The sequence below is a fragment of the Zootermopsis nevadensis genome, unplaced genomic scaffold (assembly GCF_977971745.1).
Source record: "Zootermopsis nevadensis isolate Lab colony 2312 unplaced genomic scaffold, Znev_1.0 Znev_ptg000029l, whole genome shotgun sequence".
Classification (NCBI taxonomy): domain Eukaryota; kingdom Metazoa; phylum Arthropoda; class Insecta; order Blattodea; family Termopsidae; genus Zootermopsis; species Zootermopsis nevadensis.
The window spans coordinates 1,714,840-1,735,132 of NW_028259161.1; the positions used below are offsets into that span (position 1 = coordinate 1,714,840).

General features: G+C 41.4%; 1 protein-coding gene across 2 annotated transcripts in view; it reads left to right on the forward strand.

The window, feature by feature from the left end:
- Window positions 1-20,293, forward strand: part of MED20 (Mediator complex subunit 20) — a 204,785-nt gene that overhangs the window by 62,456 nt on the left and 122,036 nt on the right. For both annotated transcript variants that reach the window (XM_087358076.1, XM_087358077.1), the window contains exon 2: window positions 3,474-3,624. In XM_087358076.1, coding sequence (XP_087214202.1) covers window positions 3,599-3,624 — 26 coding nt within the window. In that variant the 5' untranslated portion in view covers window positions 3,474-3,598. The remainder of the gene's footprint in view (window positions 1-3,473; window positions 3,625-20,293) is intronic.

Sequence of the window (20,293 nt, forward strand, 5' to 3'; positions counted from 1 at the left end):
ATTTAATAGAGGAAGCTGGTTCGGAGATTGTCCGAAAGAAGTTCCCACAAGTGGACACCAGAATCTGTCTTCATTGCGCCTGGTTAGCAAAGAAAAATTCCTGTTCCCTACCAGGAATGGAATTCGGATCGTCAATCTCTTATCATTTGATTGGATTGGCTGTGCTGGATCTCTTTTAGATGGTCTTATTTGAAGTTGCAGGACTTTCAAGCAAATGGGATTGCCTGTCTATATTACAATAAGATAGTTGTAAGACTTGAGGTTCTCACAGCGGTGAGTATGAAGATTTCTGTCTTCTGGGTTGTTGCGCTGTGTAGTCTGGTCGATGTTAACCAACGTTTCAGAGGTCATACTGCCTCCGTCATCAGGGCGATGAGTATGAAGATTTCTGTCTTCTGGGTTGTTGCGCTGTGTAGTCTGGTCGATGGTAACCAACGTTTCATCGCCCTGATGACGGGGGCAGTATGACCTCTGAAACGTTGGTTAACATCGACCAGACTACACAGCGCAACAACCCAGAAGACGGAAATCTTCATACTCTGATGACGGAGGCAGTATGACCTCTGAAACGTTGGTTAACATCGACCAGACTACACAGCGCAACAACCCAGAAGACGGAAATCTTCATACTCTGATGACGGAGGCAGTATGACCTCTGAAACGTTGGTTAACATCGACCAGACTACACAGCGCAACAACCCAGAAGACGGAAATCTTCATACTCTGATGACGGAGGCAGTATGACCTCTGAAACGTTGGTTAACATCGACCAGACTACACAGCGCAACAACCCAGAAGACGGAAATCTTCATACTCTGATGACGGAGGCAGTATGACCTCTGAAACGTTGGTTAACATCGACCAGACTACACAGCGCAACAACCCAGAAGACGGAAATCTTCATACTCTGATGACGGAGGCAGTATGACCTCTGAAACGTTGGTTAACATCGACCAGACTACACAGCGCAACAACCCAGAAGACGGAAATCTTCATACTCTGATGACGGAGGCAGTATGACCTCTGAAACGTTGGTTAACATCGACCAGACTACACAGCGCAACAACCCAGAAGACGGAAATCTTCATACTCTGATGACGGAGGCAGTATGACCTCTGAAACGTTGGTTAACATCGACCAGACTACACAGCGCAACAACCCAGAAGACGGAAATCTTCATACTCTGATGACGGAGGCAGTATGACCTCTGAAACGTTGGTTAACATCGACCAGACTACACAGCGCAACAACCCAGAAGACGGAAATCTTCATACTCTGATGACGGAGGCAGTATGACCTCTGAAACGTTGGTTAACATCGACCAGACTACACAGCGCAACAACCCAGAAGACGGAAATCTTAATAAGATAGTTCCTTTAAATGAAAATCATAACGTTAAAGCTCAAAACTGGTTTAGCTAAGAGTATTCTTCTTCATCTCTTTCGGCCTGGTGATCATCCAGAATGCCGTTGTTACATCTCCCTTTGGTTCCAGACGAGCCCTCCGAAGCTACAACGCCATTTATTTCAGTTGTCTGTAAATGAAAAATTGCAGTCGAAGCTCTCGGCTTCAGAAACCTTACTAAGGGGCAGGTGCATTTTCAGCCAGGGAAGAAAAGTTGTTAAACCTTGTAACATCCTGACTTATGAAATGAGATTATTTTTGCAAGTTGTTAAAAGCGAATTGCCTCCGGCTGTTCCGTGTCGGACACCCGGCGGTTTAACTAACTTCTGTGTGTTTACCTCGGGGTTATGAGCCAGGGCATGAAGCCAGCCATTAGTATTTTGAACTAACAAATTGTGTCCACCCGAAACCGACTGCATGTGGTTTCATATTACAGCGCAAATGGTACAACATCGTAGGCCTACCCACGTAATTTATGCTAGTCAGAGGAGATCGGCCCCATTGTGGGGAAAAGCGGTGTCTTTGTTGCATTTTGTGTTTTGTAGTCTCAAGTCCCTTTAGCGATTCCATCTATCGACTTTCAGCTGATGTTTATAAGCATCATTAAACATTTCACGTGTCTCGGCGCGCGATAAGGACGAAGGAGTTGTTCAGGCTGACAGGATTCTCGTTTTTGTGCCGCCTCAAATTTGAAATATAACAACAGCCAACTTCCTGCGAAACGTGAACAAAAGGGGCTTCATGTCTTTATGACGGCCGTGGCGTGGCGATTGTAGATCAAGGACTCCGGTGTCCTGTCATGTTTGAACCGTCTTAAGTGCCGACCCAGTCGAATATGCCTGTTACGACCGAGAAAGATTTCTCAAAAGATTAAAGGCAGCCAGAGCTGGACACTATTACTAAGGTGTGATAAGTCATGACCGGGTGATGTAGGCTTATTAGGGTAGTTCTAGCCCTTTGAAGGGCGAATTTCATGCAAGAAATTGACTATGTAAATATTTTGGCTTTACCTGGGCATGCAAGAAATGTGTGTAAGGAAACAATTATGGCCGTACACAGTCCCTGTTTCTTCCCCAAAAGTGCTCTTATTAGCTTTGTATTATATATTGCCGAACTTTGTCGAGATGAGTTATTTAAATTTTAGTTACAATCAGACAATGACGGGAACTTTACATAAAGATCTATGTGCCTTTCTCGGCGTCGAAGTGACTGAGTGGGGAATTTCCAGGCTACCTTACTTACCTCGATTGTCTTTTTAATGATGTTTTGTCAGCAGAATAGGGTAAATGGCGTTAAATGTGGATGATTGCTTGTTTTTACCCTTTGAAATCGAAGATCATCTGCATGATATATATAAGAACTCAGTCCGTACCGCAAAGAAAACGACACTTTACCAATACAAATATCGGCTGGTCAGTGCTGTTTAAGTAAATAAACGCTGACCACCTGACCGCCTGAACAATTGTTAGCTTTTCTAGATGGAATTTTGCTCCATGAAAGTAGTTTTATTTGCTGTTTTGTAATAATATGATGTCTGTTGCGTTGCGATGAACTCTCTCTTAATATTTTGTTTACATCGACAACTGAGAGACAATGACGGCCTTCGAAATTATTGTTCAGCCATTAGAAATAAAAATTGCACGTTTAGCCGTGGATGCAATGAGGGCCGAAGTGCCCTCTGCACTGGCCCTTTCTTTCGAGAAGTCTGCATGTTTCGTTCCAGCGTTTAAGTTGATAAGTTGCCTGATCAATCGCTTAAGAGGTAAGGATTTAATTAATTATTTAGTCAGCGTGTGATTTAGTTACTCGGTTCAGAATCGATCGGCTTATGTAAAATGAAGTTTTGTAGAGTGTGGTAATAATCTGAGGCTAAAACAGCCATGAGACCTCGAATTTCGAGGAACTTAACAAGTCAAAGCAGTTATATCGTCGTCAAAGAAAATAGCCCCAAATTGGTGCTAATAGGACGTTAATTGCTTTACGTTTAAACCCCTGGACGTAAGAGGACCGCATAATACTGCCGGCAAAGAAAAAGTGTTTTCTGCAGTGTCTGTGTTGTTTTGTTGCAGTTAAACACACAGTGCGAGCCGCAGATGTCCCTGTCACACATACTGAGAAGCAACGACGCCTGACGTTCTTCTAATGCAGAAATAATCATGCGGACGTGTTGTGATGTCGTTGACAGTTTTGCGTAATGGCTTATCTGGATGAATGGTGCAGGTAGGCAGGCTGCCTTTAACATTTTATAGTATTCATAAAAAAATTCATTTGCAATGCACAATTTATTACTGCATAAATGTGAAAATGGTATACTGAATAAGATATGTAGACTGGAACGACTGTTCTAAATGTCTGCAGTATTACGTACAAATATTAGCACTATTTTCTCTCTGCAGAACAGATTACACCTGTCGCTTAAGTGTTGTAACAAAATTCACACATGCAAGTAGGCATATACGGCCTACAACTCGCCGATTGGCCCAACACATCAATTGGCCGATTTAGTCATTGCAGAGCTTTACATAAAATAAACTGCGGTATGTCTAATATTAACGAAAGTCGTTTGTTGGTTTTACTTTCTAAGATCATTTACGCTTATAACATTTTAGTTGGGTTCAGTAGGTCACGACAACGGGCTAATTCGGCGGTGTAGGCCTTTAACCCTTGCAGTTAAAACATCGTCGTTAAATAGCCTTGGTACTTGACGACAAACTCCGGATACCATGCATTAATCGTAGCCTTTCGGTAAATTAGTTAATCGAAGAAACTTTAGTGAGCATTATCGTGTCTCATTTCTGTTGATAAGCCCATGCCGACAAGAGTTGGTGGTCTGAATAGGTTATTTTTAAAATTCTTTGTTATTCCATCGGCGTGCCTCTTCACTCCATTCCCCATCTCTCAGTCTAATTTACTTCTCTCCTTTTTTTATAATTTCGTACTAATATTTCTGCATCACTCGCTTCTGCAGTATAAAATTGAAATTCACAGCCTGTGGCGCTCTGTTGAATCACGCTATGGTCCTACACATCAACACTGTTTCTGTGATATGTCCTGCGTCTGTACAGGTTTTATTGGCCCTAGCAGGGCCGCCAATGTCATAGCACTCCAAGAGCCATCGGTCGATCGTTCTACATTATGCATTTATTCTCTGTTTGTACATTTTCCCGAGGCATTCTAACCAATTTATAGCAATAAACTAAACAAAATACAGTGGTTGATTCTGCTGCTATCTCTAGTCATACCAATGCGTCTCCAACTTGAGAGATAGGCTATCAGGTCGAATTCTGACCTTGAGACTAGCTGTTATGATGTTGAATCTCCGTGGACTTTCTCAGTTCTTCAAATGTCGGCATAGAATATTCAAATGGGCCACGGTAGCTTCTCATTACTCTGTATCTGTTTCTATGTTATGTGCTTTGACTTTCAGAAATTTATACAGCGCCGTAAAACACCCTGATAATCAACTTACGAAATTAACGATAATATTTCCTGGTTCGATTCATCGATGTTTCGGTTGGCATTCAGCACAACAGCGTTATATTGTGTGGACACAGCCTAACACATGTAGGGATGATCGCGTTGGTCCGTTTTAGGAAACACCCCCCCTCATTCTCCATGTAGGCACGACTTAACCCTTTAAAACTCAGTGGTAGCTACACGTACCACCTGCGTTAATGATTAAAAGATCTGAGTTTGTTCACAGAGAATATTATGGGTTTCGTATGATTCCCAGAATAAAAAGCGGTTATTTCCTTAAGCTGCGTTAACCAGTTGATTTTTGTCATGGTGAAGTGTTGTGTTTTCTTTGACGTACGGACTGAATTGTCGAATGTTACTTAGAAGAGCTTCGTCTTCAAAGGAACAGACCACACGCCACAATTATAGCAATATAAAAATTAATCTTGAGTTCTTAATAAAAGCGACGAAAGATCAGAGGGTCTGGGCTTTGTGTCCGCGTCACTAACGTCATCGTGATTTGCTCTTAATTTCGTGATTCCTGTGCCGCAGATTCACTGCACGACATTTATTCCGAAGAGGTCGTGTTGGTTATTAGACAATGCAGAAAACTACGTAATGAATTCTGTTATTAAGTGGGGAACAACTTCATCCATGTTTTCATTAAACTTTTTTATGTCAAACTTGTGGTTTCTTTATGCGCTATTAAAGGCTAGCCGCAAGTAATTTAGCGCTGTAATGACTGTTATACTTAGCGAACGCGAAACTGAGTGTGTTTATGCGATGAAGGAGCGTATCACGTGTGTGACGTCACTTCTTAGTGTCAGATGTGTTCAGAGGTGCAGTTCATGAACAGGTAATGGATTTCATAAATACATTCATTCGGTTAGGCTACTCACTTATTGGTATGTTTATCCAAATATCCATCCATACATGCGATGAAGGAGCGTATCACGTGTGTGACGTCACTTCTTAGTGTCAGATGTGTTCAGAGGTGCAGTTCATGAACAGGTAATGGATTTCATAAATACATTCATTCGGTTAGGCTACTCACTTATTGGTATGTTTATCCAAATATCCATCCATACATGCATATATGCAACCATTCCATCTCAATCCATCATTCCACCCTTTTACTCACCCAGACTCAAACACTTCAAATGCGCAGATAAACTGAATGCGAGTTTTCAGGTTCTCACGGCAGCGAATATGAAATTGACTGTCATCTGGAACCTTGCGCCTTGTATTCTTATAGAAATTTAATTAATTGTCCTGATTACGGGGGCAGTAGAACCTGGGAAACGTCTGGAGACTTCTACTAGACCACGTGAGGCAGCATCCCAGAAGACAGTCATTTTCGGATTAACTGAAATGTGTGCTGATAGATGTTTTGTTTACCCCTGCGCCACCTCACCCCTGCCGATTGCAGGTGCGAGCTATGAGATACATGTGAGATCGCCCCTTTAGCCCAGAGCCTCACGCAACATGATCTTCAACTGTCACTGAGCAGGCAATCTGATTGGCTTGTCAAACGAAACAGGTGATAATCCCACACAAGTGGCAATGACTAATATAATTTAGCAAAAAGAATCAAATTTAATTATCAAGGGAGGGCTTAGACTGATCTCGGTCAAATAGCATGATGGTATTACTCGTGAACATCGGTACAGAAAATATTGAAGTATTAAATAGGTTGGTATGACCTGCGTTTCGTGAGTTTTTTCAGAGAGATATTCTGTAAAATGGAACGTTATGTATAACCAGACAACAAACCAAAGACACCCGAATATTCAGCAGCCTTTCTAAACCACGTGACCATATTCGTGTTCTGTGTAGCCTATCCATACTTTTACCTTCAAGAAACCAGGTGCAATGTTAACGCAGTTCGTATTCAGGAGGTCCAGAATTCAATCCTTCCTAAGAAACTCTTGAGCTGGTTCTGAAACGGACCGTGTCCACTTCCTTCCTAATCATAACAACTGTATCATTAAGCACTACATAACCTACGTAGTGAATGTGGGAACTACAATAGATCACTGCATTTCCTTACAATCAAACTTATGTGGCAATGCACCTTTTGTAGAAGTGAATTATGAAGTTTATAGAAAGAGTAGTACATTTTGTAACACCCGTTTCTTTTTCCGTAAAAGCTTTGGTGAGCAGTCCGTCATGCTATCTGGTGGTAATTACGAACAACATCAGGGCTTATCATCCCTCGATCCGATCAGATAGGGGTGCCCTCCCCCTCCAAACTTTGAACTGTGACAAAACTGCACCCACGTACGCGTTTACACACCGAAGACACTTGTCACTGTCTGGTTGCTAGGAGACCAAGTGTTGCTATCATTAGAGCTGCTTGGGTTTATAGGAAGAGAACAGTCAGCCGATATTATATATAATATTTTTTGTAAATAACTTATGAATATTTTGCTCGGTTTCTATTTTGAAATAATTAATTATAGGCAAAGATAAAAAATAAAGAAATCCAATCCATTCATTAGCCAGGAAAAATAGGAAATAAGGGAGAAGCTTCAATCTTCCTGTCTAAAATACTTATGCAGCGGGTAAGAATTTTTGACTTGTATTAGGACGGCCCTAGGTTCGTATCTCGTCCGTGCTGCTGATTATCTTGATACCTCTTTCATTATTTTCCTCAGTTTCTCCACAGGCAGATGTTGGGCTATTAAATTTATTAGAATCTAGCTTATTTCTCTAAAATCTATTTCCTACTGACCGATCATAATCAAATAACTTACTTGTCTGATTCGACGATATAGGCCTATGACCCATGCACTTGAAACATTGTCGTTAAATAACGTCGCATTAATGACCCCGGCCGCGGAAAGAAAGTGAAACTTCCGCCACGTTTTGGTTTCCGTGATGAGAGTTATATTTCCCAGGAAGTTGTCGACTTCACTGGGTCCTGTGTTCCTTCAAGGTCCCTGGCCACGGCTTTGCGCATGTGCCGTGGATACGATCGAGAACGTGGTCCTTATTCGAATGTTCTTACCAATGGCGGAATAGGTGACCAGTGGATGCAACAAACTGCAAATGAGGAGATTCACAATTCATGCTCTTCGCCAGATGTCATTAGGGCGATGAAATCAAAGAAGGAAGGGATGCGTAGGACGTGTAGCACGCATCGGAGAGATGCATGTAGAATTGTAATAACAAAACCTGAAAGGAAAATGCCTCTCGGATGACCTAGACGGAGGTGGAGGATAATATTTAAACTGGTCTTGAAGAGATAGTGAGTGAGTGTGGACTGGATTCAGCTAGCTCAGGATCGTGTCCATTGGTGTGATCTTGTGATAACGGTGTTCGGCTGCTGCTGAGAGTTGTTTAGCTTCTCAAGAAGGACGCTGCTCCACAGAGTCCATCATCTTCACCTAATGTCAATTTAAAAATCTTCCTAGGAGCAAAAATACTTACCGTGTCACTTCAAGTTAAATTGTGCCCCCCGGGGCTCAGAACTGTCCCTGGGGGCCAAGGATGGAAATGTTGCGGTCACTTTTTTTACGTCGGATGTATCTGTCCTAGCTGCAACTAATGAATGGGGCGCCATACGTAATGGTTTTCTCGTTTAATGGAGTTGTCGCGTGCGTGAGGCATCACTAAATTCGCTAATAAACGCTGTATCCATCACCGAGATCTGGATTCCTGCCTGCTGTTACTTCACCTGGATCTACGTGACAAGTAAAAAGAAACTGGATTTTATTTCCGACCAAAAAGTAAGCATTAGACAACTACTGATCCTCAAAACACCAGACAGTGGATTTAGTTCTTAAAACCACTTCTTGGTCGCTCGAACAGATAATGTGTGGCTTCCTTTCATTGTAATCTTCCAGGTGTATTTCCACTTTCAAATTGTTCAAAAAATTAGACGTATCCAGACAATGCTTTTGTGGGACTACATAAATGTAAAAAGCTTTTTTTTATTATTTAAAGCTGCTTCCAACCCACAATCTATCAAGTTAAGTGGTTTCCAATCATTATTTCAGTTTCAACAAGTCTGCGTTGCCTACAAAATAAGTGATGTCGATTTGAAAACTTGCTGTTTCAAATCGATCGTCAATCAGTTACACTAGTTCAACATCTTGCGACAGGAATTCTATGCCGTGGTCTCTAAGCGAGAAGAATTTCAAAGGAATCTTGAAAATTTCTTTTAATTCAGCCATTCAGACGCAGACTGGGCTTAAATCAGGAATTTTCGAAAAGCTCTGTTAGAATGTTTCCGTGACACATTTTTGTTTAAGCAAAGCTGCTAATTGCGCGGTGTTAGGAATGTTGATAAGCCCGGACATTGTCAGTGTTTTTATCATTTTTATTGTGTGCAGGTCCACAGTATTCATCACCTAACTATGAATTTAAACGATTTAAAGCAATGAGCGTACTATATCTCTGAGTTTACGAAATTACTGAGGTGGATAACGGAAGTGACATTTGAGTGGATGATCCAGAAATTAAGACGATATTGTGGCACTTGAAGCGATTTTTTGTGGACTGCCTGAAATCTGTTTCAAATTAGATTAAATAAGTGTTACAATTTTATAAGGCGAGTAAAACATTCAGGACACAAGAATAACATAAAAAATCATGTTTTCGAGAGCCTAAAAGAATGAGACATCTTGGAAGAATTAGAGGGCGAGGGTGTGAACTGGACTGACATTTTTCAGAATAGCTGCCAAATATGGGATTTTATGATGAAGGTGATGAACTGACCAGCACCATATTATCATTGGCTTTTTAATACATACCTATATGATGTCAGTAAAATGAAGAACGAAGATTTATTACCACGTAGTTAGCTAGTTAGTTAGTCACTTGTCAGGCCTACGTATTTAGAACTTCGTAAGTAATTAGGTTGTTAAACGGTTAATTAGGTGGTCCATCATTGTTCTAGTCACATGATTAATTATCGAGGTAGCTATCTCAGTCAGTTAACTAGTTAACCAGGTAGAGAATTATCAAGTAATTAATAAATGAACCGGAAAGTATTGTCTTCTAATAGAATTCATTCAATGAATAGCCTGTACATGTAATTGTCTCAGGAAATAAAAATAAACGGTAGAGAATATAGAAAACGCATGACAAACGAATCGGTCTGAAGAACAGAAACCGCTGAAGAGAGCTCCTTCGGATGCATACGTCGCCTATCTGCTGTCCACTTTTTCCTCGAATCCATTGGATTCCGAACGAGAGAAATCAAAGGCAATCAAAGTGACCGCCAGCTTGGACTCCAGTCGCAAATGAGAGATAAAAACAGGTGTTTAATTTAAAACCGGTCACAGCACAGCAGTCTGATGGTCTAATTGCTCACTCTGAAATCGCCATGAACGGGACGGGAACCTGTTGTCGTGTGTTACAAGAAATGAATACTGAATTTTGGCTGTGAAACTCGTTGGAAAGTGACGGAGATGGAAGTAGCATACAGAGTTTGATTTTAGGGGTTCTGGTACTGTGGTTTGGAGGTGGATTCAACTGGCACTCGGGTCTCGCTCCCTGCGAGTTGGTCGGTTGGTTATGACCTGATTCTGTTTCTCGGAAAGTTTTCTGTCTCAATTCCTTATCGTGAGAGTCTTTGAAACCTACCCGGAGCCATTTAATCTCTCACATCGCATTTATCTGAGATTCATATTAATGTTATCATCTCAACGTCGGTTTCTCTTCCTGCCAATCTTAAATGAGTAGATTAAGTTTCTCATTCCCTAGTTCTTCATCTCTCTTCTCTGGCAACCAGAGGTCGTCTCTCCAGAGAACTGAGGAACAAGTAACTTAACGGACGCACTGTCCCACCCAGCCTCCTCTACAATGGGTACCGGGGTCCTTTCCCGGGGGTAAAGCCGGCCGGGGCGTGATGCCGACCACTCACCCCCATCTAGTGCCGAGGTCAAGGAAGAGAGGAGCTATACCTCCACTCCCCCCAAGCGCCTACATGGCGTATAGTGGGACAAACTTTACTTTACTTTACTGTGCGAGTAAGCGTCATGGAAGTATCGATCAGTGTCGATATCGACTCCCAAGGAGCAACTCTCTCTCTCTCTCTCTCTCTCTCTCTCTCTCTCTCTCTCTCTCTCTCTCTCTCTCTCTCTATGTCTCGCTGTCACATTACTTTCCTGACAGACGGCGGACTGTGGTTCTCTTAATTAGGGCGAAGCGTCTCCTTTTTATAATCTGCCCAAGACGTGATCTGCACGGTCTGTATGCGAAGTAAGCTGTTGACTCGCTCAGTGGCGTACTGGCCGCGACAATTTATCTAAAGTATTTCCGCTGTTGCTAATTTCTGCTATAACGATAGACGATTTTGTCTTTCAATTGAATTATCTGCATCAATCAATCAATCAATCGACCTTCTGGAATGGAATTTGAAGTCAAAAGCTAATCCACCTTAAAGTTCTGAAGTTTGATCTGATAACTATATATCACCATTTGTCATGATCATAATTATCATCAGAATCTCGACTGCTGTTTGATTGGCCCACCCACGTTGGTGCAGTACCATGTAACCACCCGAGGTGCTCATTGTCAGAGTAAATCAGTCGATGTATGTTAAGTAGAAGCTTTGATACATTGGTCCATAACCTAGTTCAGAATAATCAGAATTTGGACTATGTAGGAACAAGGATCTCAATTAGACCTCCTTCTAAACCAATTATTGAAGCTCCTCTTTGTACAGTTTCGTCCATTCTTACGTCACTTCTCCCTTTTCGGTCCAAACATCCTCCCCATCACCTCTTCTCATTATAAGAGAAGCGTTTGCAATTGAAACAAAACACGTGCGTGTGTTGTTGGGCCCAGAACATCATCGGGCGATGGAAATTATTGCCCGCGGCTGTTGTTGTAACGTTGTTTATTATGTCGTGCGACATACAGTAGTTTTGTATGGACGCACTGCGCATGCTCCTTCTTAATGGTAGCAGCATGCAAATTAATACGAAATGTACAGCTGAATATTGAACAGCAATGGTCGTGTTTCTTCTACACTCACTGTACTTGCGATTTCGTCAGGTGTTCTTACGCCTCAGTACTTGATAAAGATAAACGTGTTTAACCGTGGCTTCGTGGGGGTGTGAACATTGACCTAGAATGAGAAAGAATATTCAGGCTTCTGCATTTAACATTTGATTATCAAGTGACTCATGTTCTAGGCATTGCAAACAGGTTTTTGTTAAGATGATGCACAGCGGTCTAGATATTAGTCATATTGATTAGAGGCTGAATTTTCGTGGCTACCCCGACAGCCACCTTTCACTTACTCCTTCCACAAGCAACCACAGTCAGTATTGACCCACACCTATTCGAAGACACTAGTACTTCTGGACATATCGTGACACTCACTCCTACATCTTTGATATGTTTTATTTTTATTTTATTTTATTGATACTTTCTAACTATAATTTATATATTTTGCATTTTACTCTCTAAATTCTTTTATAAATTCTTTCAAATTCTTTAGTGTTTCTTTCAATCATTTACTTACAGGCCGATATGTACATCTAATAACATTTAAGAAAAACAACACCTTCGCCCAAAAATGGAAAAAACAAACGTAATGAAACATCACCAAAAAACTATAGAAATCATAATTGAGTTTTAAGTTCTTAGATATATTTTACACCTGATGATGGTTTTATAAAAAACCGAAACATGTTGTGTAAATGTTCCGAAATGTAAATCGATCAATCGATATGGAACATGAATGATATTTTATTATCTTAATTATAAGAAATTTTAAATAAAAAATTATATTGTGATCAGACGGATTAAAATAAATAATTGATATAATATTCACAATATGACGCAATTACGCTATCTTATAACTGGGAAGACAAATAGCATGGGCCTATGCATTTAAATTATTTATGAAACGTAAAATGAAGAGAAACTACGTTGAAACGTTGGTATATGACGGACAATAATATTAAAATGTATCTTAGAGAAATAGGGTGTGTAGCTGGGGAATGGATTAAAATGGCTGACGATACGGTTTTAGACGAACCCTGGTTATCACGGAAACACAGAATTTATTGACTGGCTATTGACTGATATCTAACACATGGAGTTAGCGCTCGTAAGACTATCTGCCGGCCCACACCTTCTGTCCAAATGGTTTTGTAGTCATACAAAAGCTGATTTCGGACATCATGATTTTTTCCAGGCAGTTTACTATATTTTTAGCATTTGTGCGTAATAAATTCTGCGTATAAATAATGCTTTGTACTTATGCAAGGGACATCTCCAGTCAACCACAAAATGGAAAATTTCTATATGAACTGTTGCCCCGTATGTCGCCTGAAATGAAAGAGGGTGGGGAAAATGTGGTGCGCGACCCAACTATAGACAGAAATACTTACGTTTTTCTTCTTCAGTTATTAAAGGCGCTGACAACAATTAAATAGCTGCTGATATTTTTATTGTTGCTGAAAGGAATTGAAAAGGGATAAGGCAGAAAAGATGGACTGAGATAAAGATAGATTAGGATCCGATTGGAAGGAGTTGGGGATGACAATATCGAAGAAGTCTTTCCCGTTGAATTTCAACGGACCTTTCTTACTGTTTAAACCGACACTAATTCTACGGTATTATTTTAAAGCAGGTAACAGCAAGACTCTTGACGATGTCTGCGTCTCTTACGTGAAACTTATGCCTCATATGGAGGACGCCAGAAATATGAAGTAACAGATAAATAGACCACAAAGTGTTTAGAACGATTGAATCAAGGGGAATCGGATTGGGGAACAAGTAGCACGCATGGTTAAAACATATTTTTGGCTATGTAACATTTTGGTGTAGTGTTTAGTACTTATGTCTCATAGACGGCTTGTCCTGGCTTCGAACCTTTGTCCTGTTACGGACTACACTTACTAAGTTTTCCTGTTGTTTTCGTCACAACTCTGGCATAATATCTTAAAATTGGCCACAACCATTTCCTTTTATGCACGCTTTACTATGAAATTGCCAATGCTGTATTGAACAGCCAAGAACCTACTGTAGAGTTGTTGTCAGGAAGTTCGTCGGTGAGTGAGTTAATTCCTTGAGGGTAGAGAGACCGCGATCAGACGAAATGCGCTCGTCTTTTGGTTACACATGGGGACGGAACAAAAGAGGGTGGTGACGCGGAACCAGGACCGCGGTGAGCAGTTAGCAACAAAAGAAGATTTATGTGGTGATGATAGTGACAAATCAACAGCTCTGGTCCTCTGGGGCTGCGCGTCATATCACGGTGCACTGCATTTAAATGTAATTACCAAACATCTGAAGATCGGTTCTTCGCCATATGGACCGAACGAGGTGTCGTGTGTTGGTAAGGGAGAGCATCACGCGCGCTCACACACGTACAGAATTTCTTCAATTGCTGAGCATATATAATTTATATTTTGTGTCGACTGTAGCCCATTGCCTGTGGAAATGAATTTCAAATAACAGATTGAGATGGCATAGTTCTAGTAGAATTCTTTCATAGTGTGAAGTCGAACTGACCGAGAACTGAAGCCCTGTCCTCCTGAATGTGTCTGTCCCACATTTTGAGGAAGAATAAATCACTCGTCTCACCTGCAACTGTAAAGGCACGGTTTGCAAACATGTTTAAGTCCTACGTATCTTCGGGCAGTAGGTTTGTTCTAATGTATAATTTTACGCTCATAATTCAACAAGATTTATCTTCCTTCGTAAGCTCCTGACGCTATTGCTTTAAGGTCGGTGAGCGTGTAACCGCAGAGGGAGACACCCGTGGTCTCAACCCGAAGGCATATCTTCACGGTTGCCGGACGTCCATCCGATGAAGTAGCCTTATCTGTTTTTACGACTGCGAAGTATCGCCAGATGAAGGCCAACACAGCCGTGTAGTCTTTTTCTGTATACTAATGTTTCGGAGGAAGATGCTGCCTCCATCTTCGGCCCTGAAGATGGAGGCAGTACAGCCAAAATACTTCATTGCGTAACAACCCAAAAGAACGTACTAGCCGGATGGTTTGCACTCTTGCTTCGTATGCGGGAAGTCCCTGGTTTGTATCTCGACCTAGAGACCAGATGTTTTAACTGACGTTTTCGCGGTTTTCCTCAGTTCCTCCGGACAAATTCCGTGACAGTACCTCGAGTTAGGTTGAGACTGCTTACTTCTACATTTTTCCGGATTCATTGTTTGTTTGTAAGCCTACCATTCGACGCTGCACAGTCTCAGCTGCTGGCAGCGTCTTTAAATAAGCCGTGAATTAATAAACGCGTCGCCATGAAAGCCTCAAATACCATTGAGTCCTGAGGAACAAAACAGAGATCAATTGCTGACAATGATGAAGAAATGAAACAATAAAGGCAAAAGGAGAGAAAGATAAAAGGAATTAAAAAGAAGTGAATGAGGGAAAGAAGAAAGAAAACGTAGCAGAAATAAATGAACAGGTAGAGAGAAAGAGAGAGAGAGAGAGAGCAGGGCTGCAGAGTGGGCCCGTCCCAAGAACGTGAAAGACGTTCGAGTGGCTGAGTGACTGCACAAGTCAGAAAAGAAGCTCCTCTTGCGGAAGTGGGAGGCTCGCACCAGTACAAGGCGTTCTTCGCAGACCGACATCCTCAGTTTAGGCATGGTTCAAACAGCGGCCGGCTGGAAAAAAAGAAAGGAAAAAAGGAGGAAAAGAAAAAGAAAAGGAAGAAAAACTGAACACTGAACAAATTGAACGGAAGTGCTCAAATTGCTCGGTGCGATTACCATCAGAATGAGAACGCACAGAGGTAGGACTGATATACACATAGATAATCGCTAATTGTTGGCACCACTGTGTAATTTAAGAGCATCTAATATGTTCGAATGCGGTGCAGATGGGCCGGAGTTTATACTGTACTTTTGCGTAATGTAGCGGATTCACGTTAATTTAGGAGTCACGACTTCTTGGACATCTCCCTCAAACAAATTCTGCTAACCAACTCCATGGAGCAGAGTCCTTCTTGAGAAGCCAATACCACCCTCAGTTAGTCAAACCATTCCCTGCTTCTTTGGAACCAGAAGGTTTATTATTGTGTTTAGAAACGTCCACCACTGGTCCCTATCCTGAACCATATGAATCCAGTCCACACCCTCTCATCCTATTTCCCAAATATAAATTTTAATATTATCCACGCTACGCTTTTCTCATCTCTCCCATGGTGCCGTATACCTTACGACATAACAGTGTGAAAATAACTGTCTTCTGCGACGTTGTGCCTTATAATTTGGTGGAAGTTTTCCGACGTTTTAGAAGTACTTACTGTCCCATCATCACAGCCATCACCCTTGTGATGGAGGCACCTAACACTTACGAAACGTCAGAAAACTTTTATCAGAAAACACAGCGCAGAATCCTAGGAGACAATCGACTTTAACATCGACATGTTCACTGCCGTGAGAACCTCACTCTCAAGATTAAAAGTTTTTACCACGGAACAAACCCAGACAAGATACAAGTGTATATCGACTAAGATTAGTCGAAAGCCATATAAAAGGCAACACAGAAATAAAACTGGACTATCACATGACGGCATTAGACTAATGTCACAAAGCTTTGTAGCCACACGAACATCAGAAGCTTTCTGTTACAACGTGTAGTCTGATAACCACGGCGTTTAAACTTCTGAATAGCTGAAGGTCGCCAGTTACGAACTATAGAATCTCTGGACCAACTCTACTCATTTCACCTGCCTATAAAACATAGAAATCACATAAATTGTCATTCCATATCAAAAACCACGTGAAGTCCTTCCGTATAGCCACAAGCTAGAAGCTGGTAATTTGTAGCAGGAACTCCTGTCGAGTCATTTGGGCAAAGTTTGCTTTTGGCCACAACGGATCATCTGACCACACGCACGCACACGCACGCACGCATAGATCTTAATGACAAAGATACGCGTTTGATGCTGATTACGGCGCGGTTTGAATTTGATACCAATAATTGATATTAAGTACTAAGTAGACGTGGCATGCGTGTAATCATATGAACAAGCGTGGCGTGTGTAATAGAACTTCGCTCACAACTGCCTCACGGTAAAGTAGACTATTTTAATACGTCGTTTCTGGTCAGTTTCCTAGCCTCCTGCTTTTATCAGTCTCTTCATGTAGTTTCTTTCATGGTTACTGAATCTGGAATGTAAAGATTTGCTTATTATGAAGACTGATGGATCACCAATTGCGAAGAGCGAATGAGTGTCTGAGTTCGGTATATATAATTTATAACTTGTGTTGGGCAAGGCCGTGGTCTAGGCAACACTGAGTTTTCCTCCGGGGGCTTCCCCGGTTTCTCCGTGGCATCCCAACAATTACTCCATTCACACACAGAAGAAGGCAATGGCAAACCACTTCTGGATCATCTGCCAAGAACGTATATGAACAGGTCCCAGTCCGAGAAAAGGATGGAAGGATTCTGTTCATATGGACCTGTCGTCAGACAGAACACTAAATAAATAAATAAATAAATAAATTGCAGTGACACACGTAGCAAGTTTCAACGAAATCCGTCGAGGAGCGTCGGAAATGAAACATGCTGATGCAGACGGACGCGACCTCCCCATTACGTTTTAATTTTATTCGCATTTAGCAGTCTTACAGTGCAAGACTGAAATAAATAGTGCAAAGTTTTGGTAAGTATATTCACGTTATTTGACAACTTTTTTTGGTAATGTACGTGTTAAATTAAATACGTCGTTAAACAATGCAATAACCAATGTCTGAAGGTGACTGTTTTCTGGGATGTTGCCCCGTGTAATCTGGTAGCAATTGACCGACGTTTCTGAGGTGCTTACAGCTGTTATCATAAGGACAGTATTTCAGAAATCAATTTTCGTACTCGCCGTGAGAACCTGAAATGTCACCTAATCTATATCTTCTTTCTGCTGCTGAAGTTTATTTTTTCTCCTGTAATAAATTTGTTTTCACAGTAATTCAAGATAAAACGGAAAGAGATTTATAAAATCGTCAATATTTCGTTTAAAGTATGCTTTTCTCATATTTTAATTTAGCTTTTGTGGTTTAGTAAAAATTTTGGTTTAGCTGCATGGATCTCAGAGTTCAAATACACGGAATTAAAGAGCACATTTTCCCGGCTTTGTCTATCAGAATCTCAGCATCCTGTGGCGAATTTAAAGGTGTGAAAACTCTGAAAGATGAACAGATTATCACAATACAGTATAATCATTTACACGTTCACAGACCGAGAAACTGTAGACTTATTTCGCCTTTCCTGCAGACACATTAAACATCTCTGTATCTCCCGTGAAATAATTACACCACAATTACATTGATACATGTGTGTGGATACATATAAATACTCTTTAATGCGAATTAACGATGTAAAAAGAAACGTGTAATTATGAGACACTGCAGATCAGTAACGGATACAGATAAGCAGGAAACGCTGTTCCGGTGCTAGTGGTCCAGCGTGAGTCGCGATTCGCTAGTTGTTTTATGGCGCACAGACAACTTCAGAACGTGTAGCAGGTCTCATGTCGATCAGCAGTGAATGCTATTAGATTCCTTCTGTCACCAAGGCATCAGTTTCCTTTCGGGACGCCATTGTCACAGGTATGAAACGTCTGTCGTCGTTTCGCCTTAGAATCTCACGAAACGCAACGAAAGTTTTATTTATTGAAGCGTGGCATGTAATTATAGATCAGTCGAATGAGAATGGTAAGAAAATTATGAATTGTGAACTGGTAAAAATGAAGGCTAGTGAGTGGCGTGTATCTATCAAAATAATGTCTTGTTCCTCCTTGTTTCCTCATTACGTGCCATTACGTTACGAAACGCTGTGTCACCATTGTGCCGCTGAGCTGTGCAGTTCACCTGCCGCCACCAGGGGCGCTCTGTTCTCATGTCTCCGGGGGTACAGCGAGCGGTCTTCTCGCGATGACTTTTGGGTCTCCAAGAAAAGGAAATTATTTCTACACCAACTCGTAGTTAGTTACAGTCACGAGAATTGTGGCAGACCGCCCGCCAGGCAAAGTTGACTACGCGCACCTTTTATGACACCATCCTCTCACCGAAATCATTCTCTCTTTTCTCATGTGCTTCGTATCCTCCTACTTTGGCAATTCAGATATGTATAACGCTGTTTGGAAGATTAGTTAAAATGCTTCGTTGTGAAATAAATGCTTCCTTTATTTTAAAAACGTTCGTTTTCCACTGACTTTGTCAAAGAATTCTCCCTTCTCTCTTCACAGTTCTTCGCCTGTGTTCCTGTCCTCGTCACTTGTCGTCAAATTGAATCTAAGGAATCCCGAGTCCTGTTACACGTCCTGCTGCCAGGCTCGCAGGTACGTGTTTCTGTGCATTCGTTTTTCCTTAACGAGCCTCCAGTATTTGCTGTGAGAGGAGACCGTTGGCAGATTACAAGCGTGTGAGATTGATCTCTGATTATTACCGGAGTTCAGCATCTGCTACCAGAACGAGTGACAACAGGTGAAATACTGATTCTTACTTCTGAGGTACTCGGCGGCTTCAGTTAATACAAAGTGATAGGCAGTTGCTGGTCGTAATCGTTGAGACCCTGGCGCTGGCATGAAAATGACAAACAATTAGCTAGAGACAGAGAATAAATAAGGTTCATAATAAAATGAAGAGACAAACAGTCCTAGATTCAAGAAGGTTTTGTTATTAAATTGGTGAAGGCGAAATCCATGGCCAGCTTCCACTTTTCTTAAAAGTAGGCAGTGTACAGGCTGAAGACAGTCCGTACAGAATCAACGTTTTTATGAAGCCCTGGTTTCTTCTCCGTCTTATGACAGATTCGTACATAGCCTGTGTTTTTCTTAGCTATTACAGCCTGCCTTCTCTTGCATTTTCCAGCTATTACGATTTGTATTGGCATTTTCTCTGTTTATCTGAGGTGTAACATGTTTCTGCTCTTCTGTCCCTTCAAACTTTTTCTTCGGTTTTCTAAATTATGCAGTGCATCCGCTGCTTCGTCCAATTAGAGAGCTAATTAATTACGTGCATGTGTGTGAGGGTATTGTGTTGTTGGTGTAGTCCCAGGAACGTAAAGTTTGAGGGGAACCGTTTGAGTATTTCTTCGCGTGGAAAGTTCAAAACATTTTAGATGTATTTGAAGTCAGTGGGTGAAAGTAAGTGCCCTAATAGGGTGATTGTTGTACCAGTAATGACGAGTGTTATGTTCCGCGGATGTTCTGAAGACTGGCTCCTCAAGAGACCTCATTAATAGGGTTCAGCGTGCCGCCAGAATGATGAGTGAGAGCGACTGGACAATCAAGAGGCCACTACAGAGAGCTCCCGAAACTACTGACACAAAGAAGCAGAGGAGATCAATTTACTTACTTTCGTTGTAATGTGCATTTGTGCTGTACACAGTAGCACGCAGCGAGTGTGAAGCTTGGCCAACCGTAACACGTCATTGCCTTCTGTTTTTATTTTACTTCTCTCACCTTTATCTTCCACTGCTTTATGTGTCTTTATTTCTTT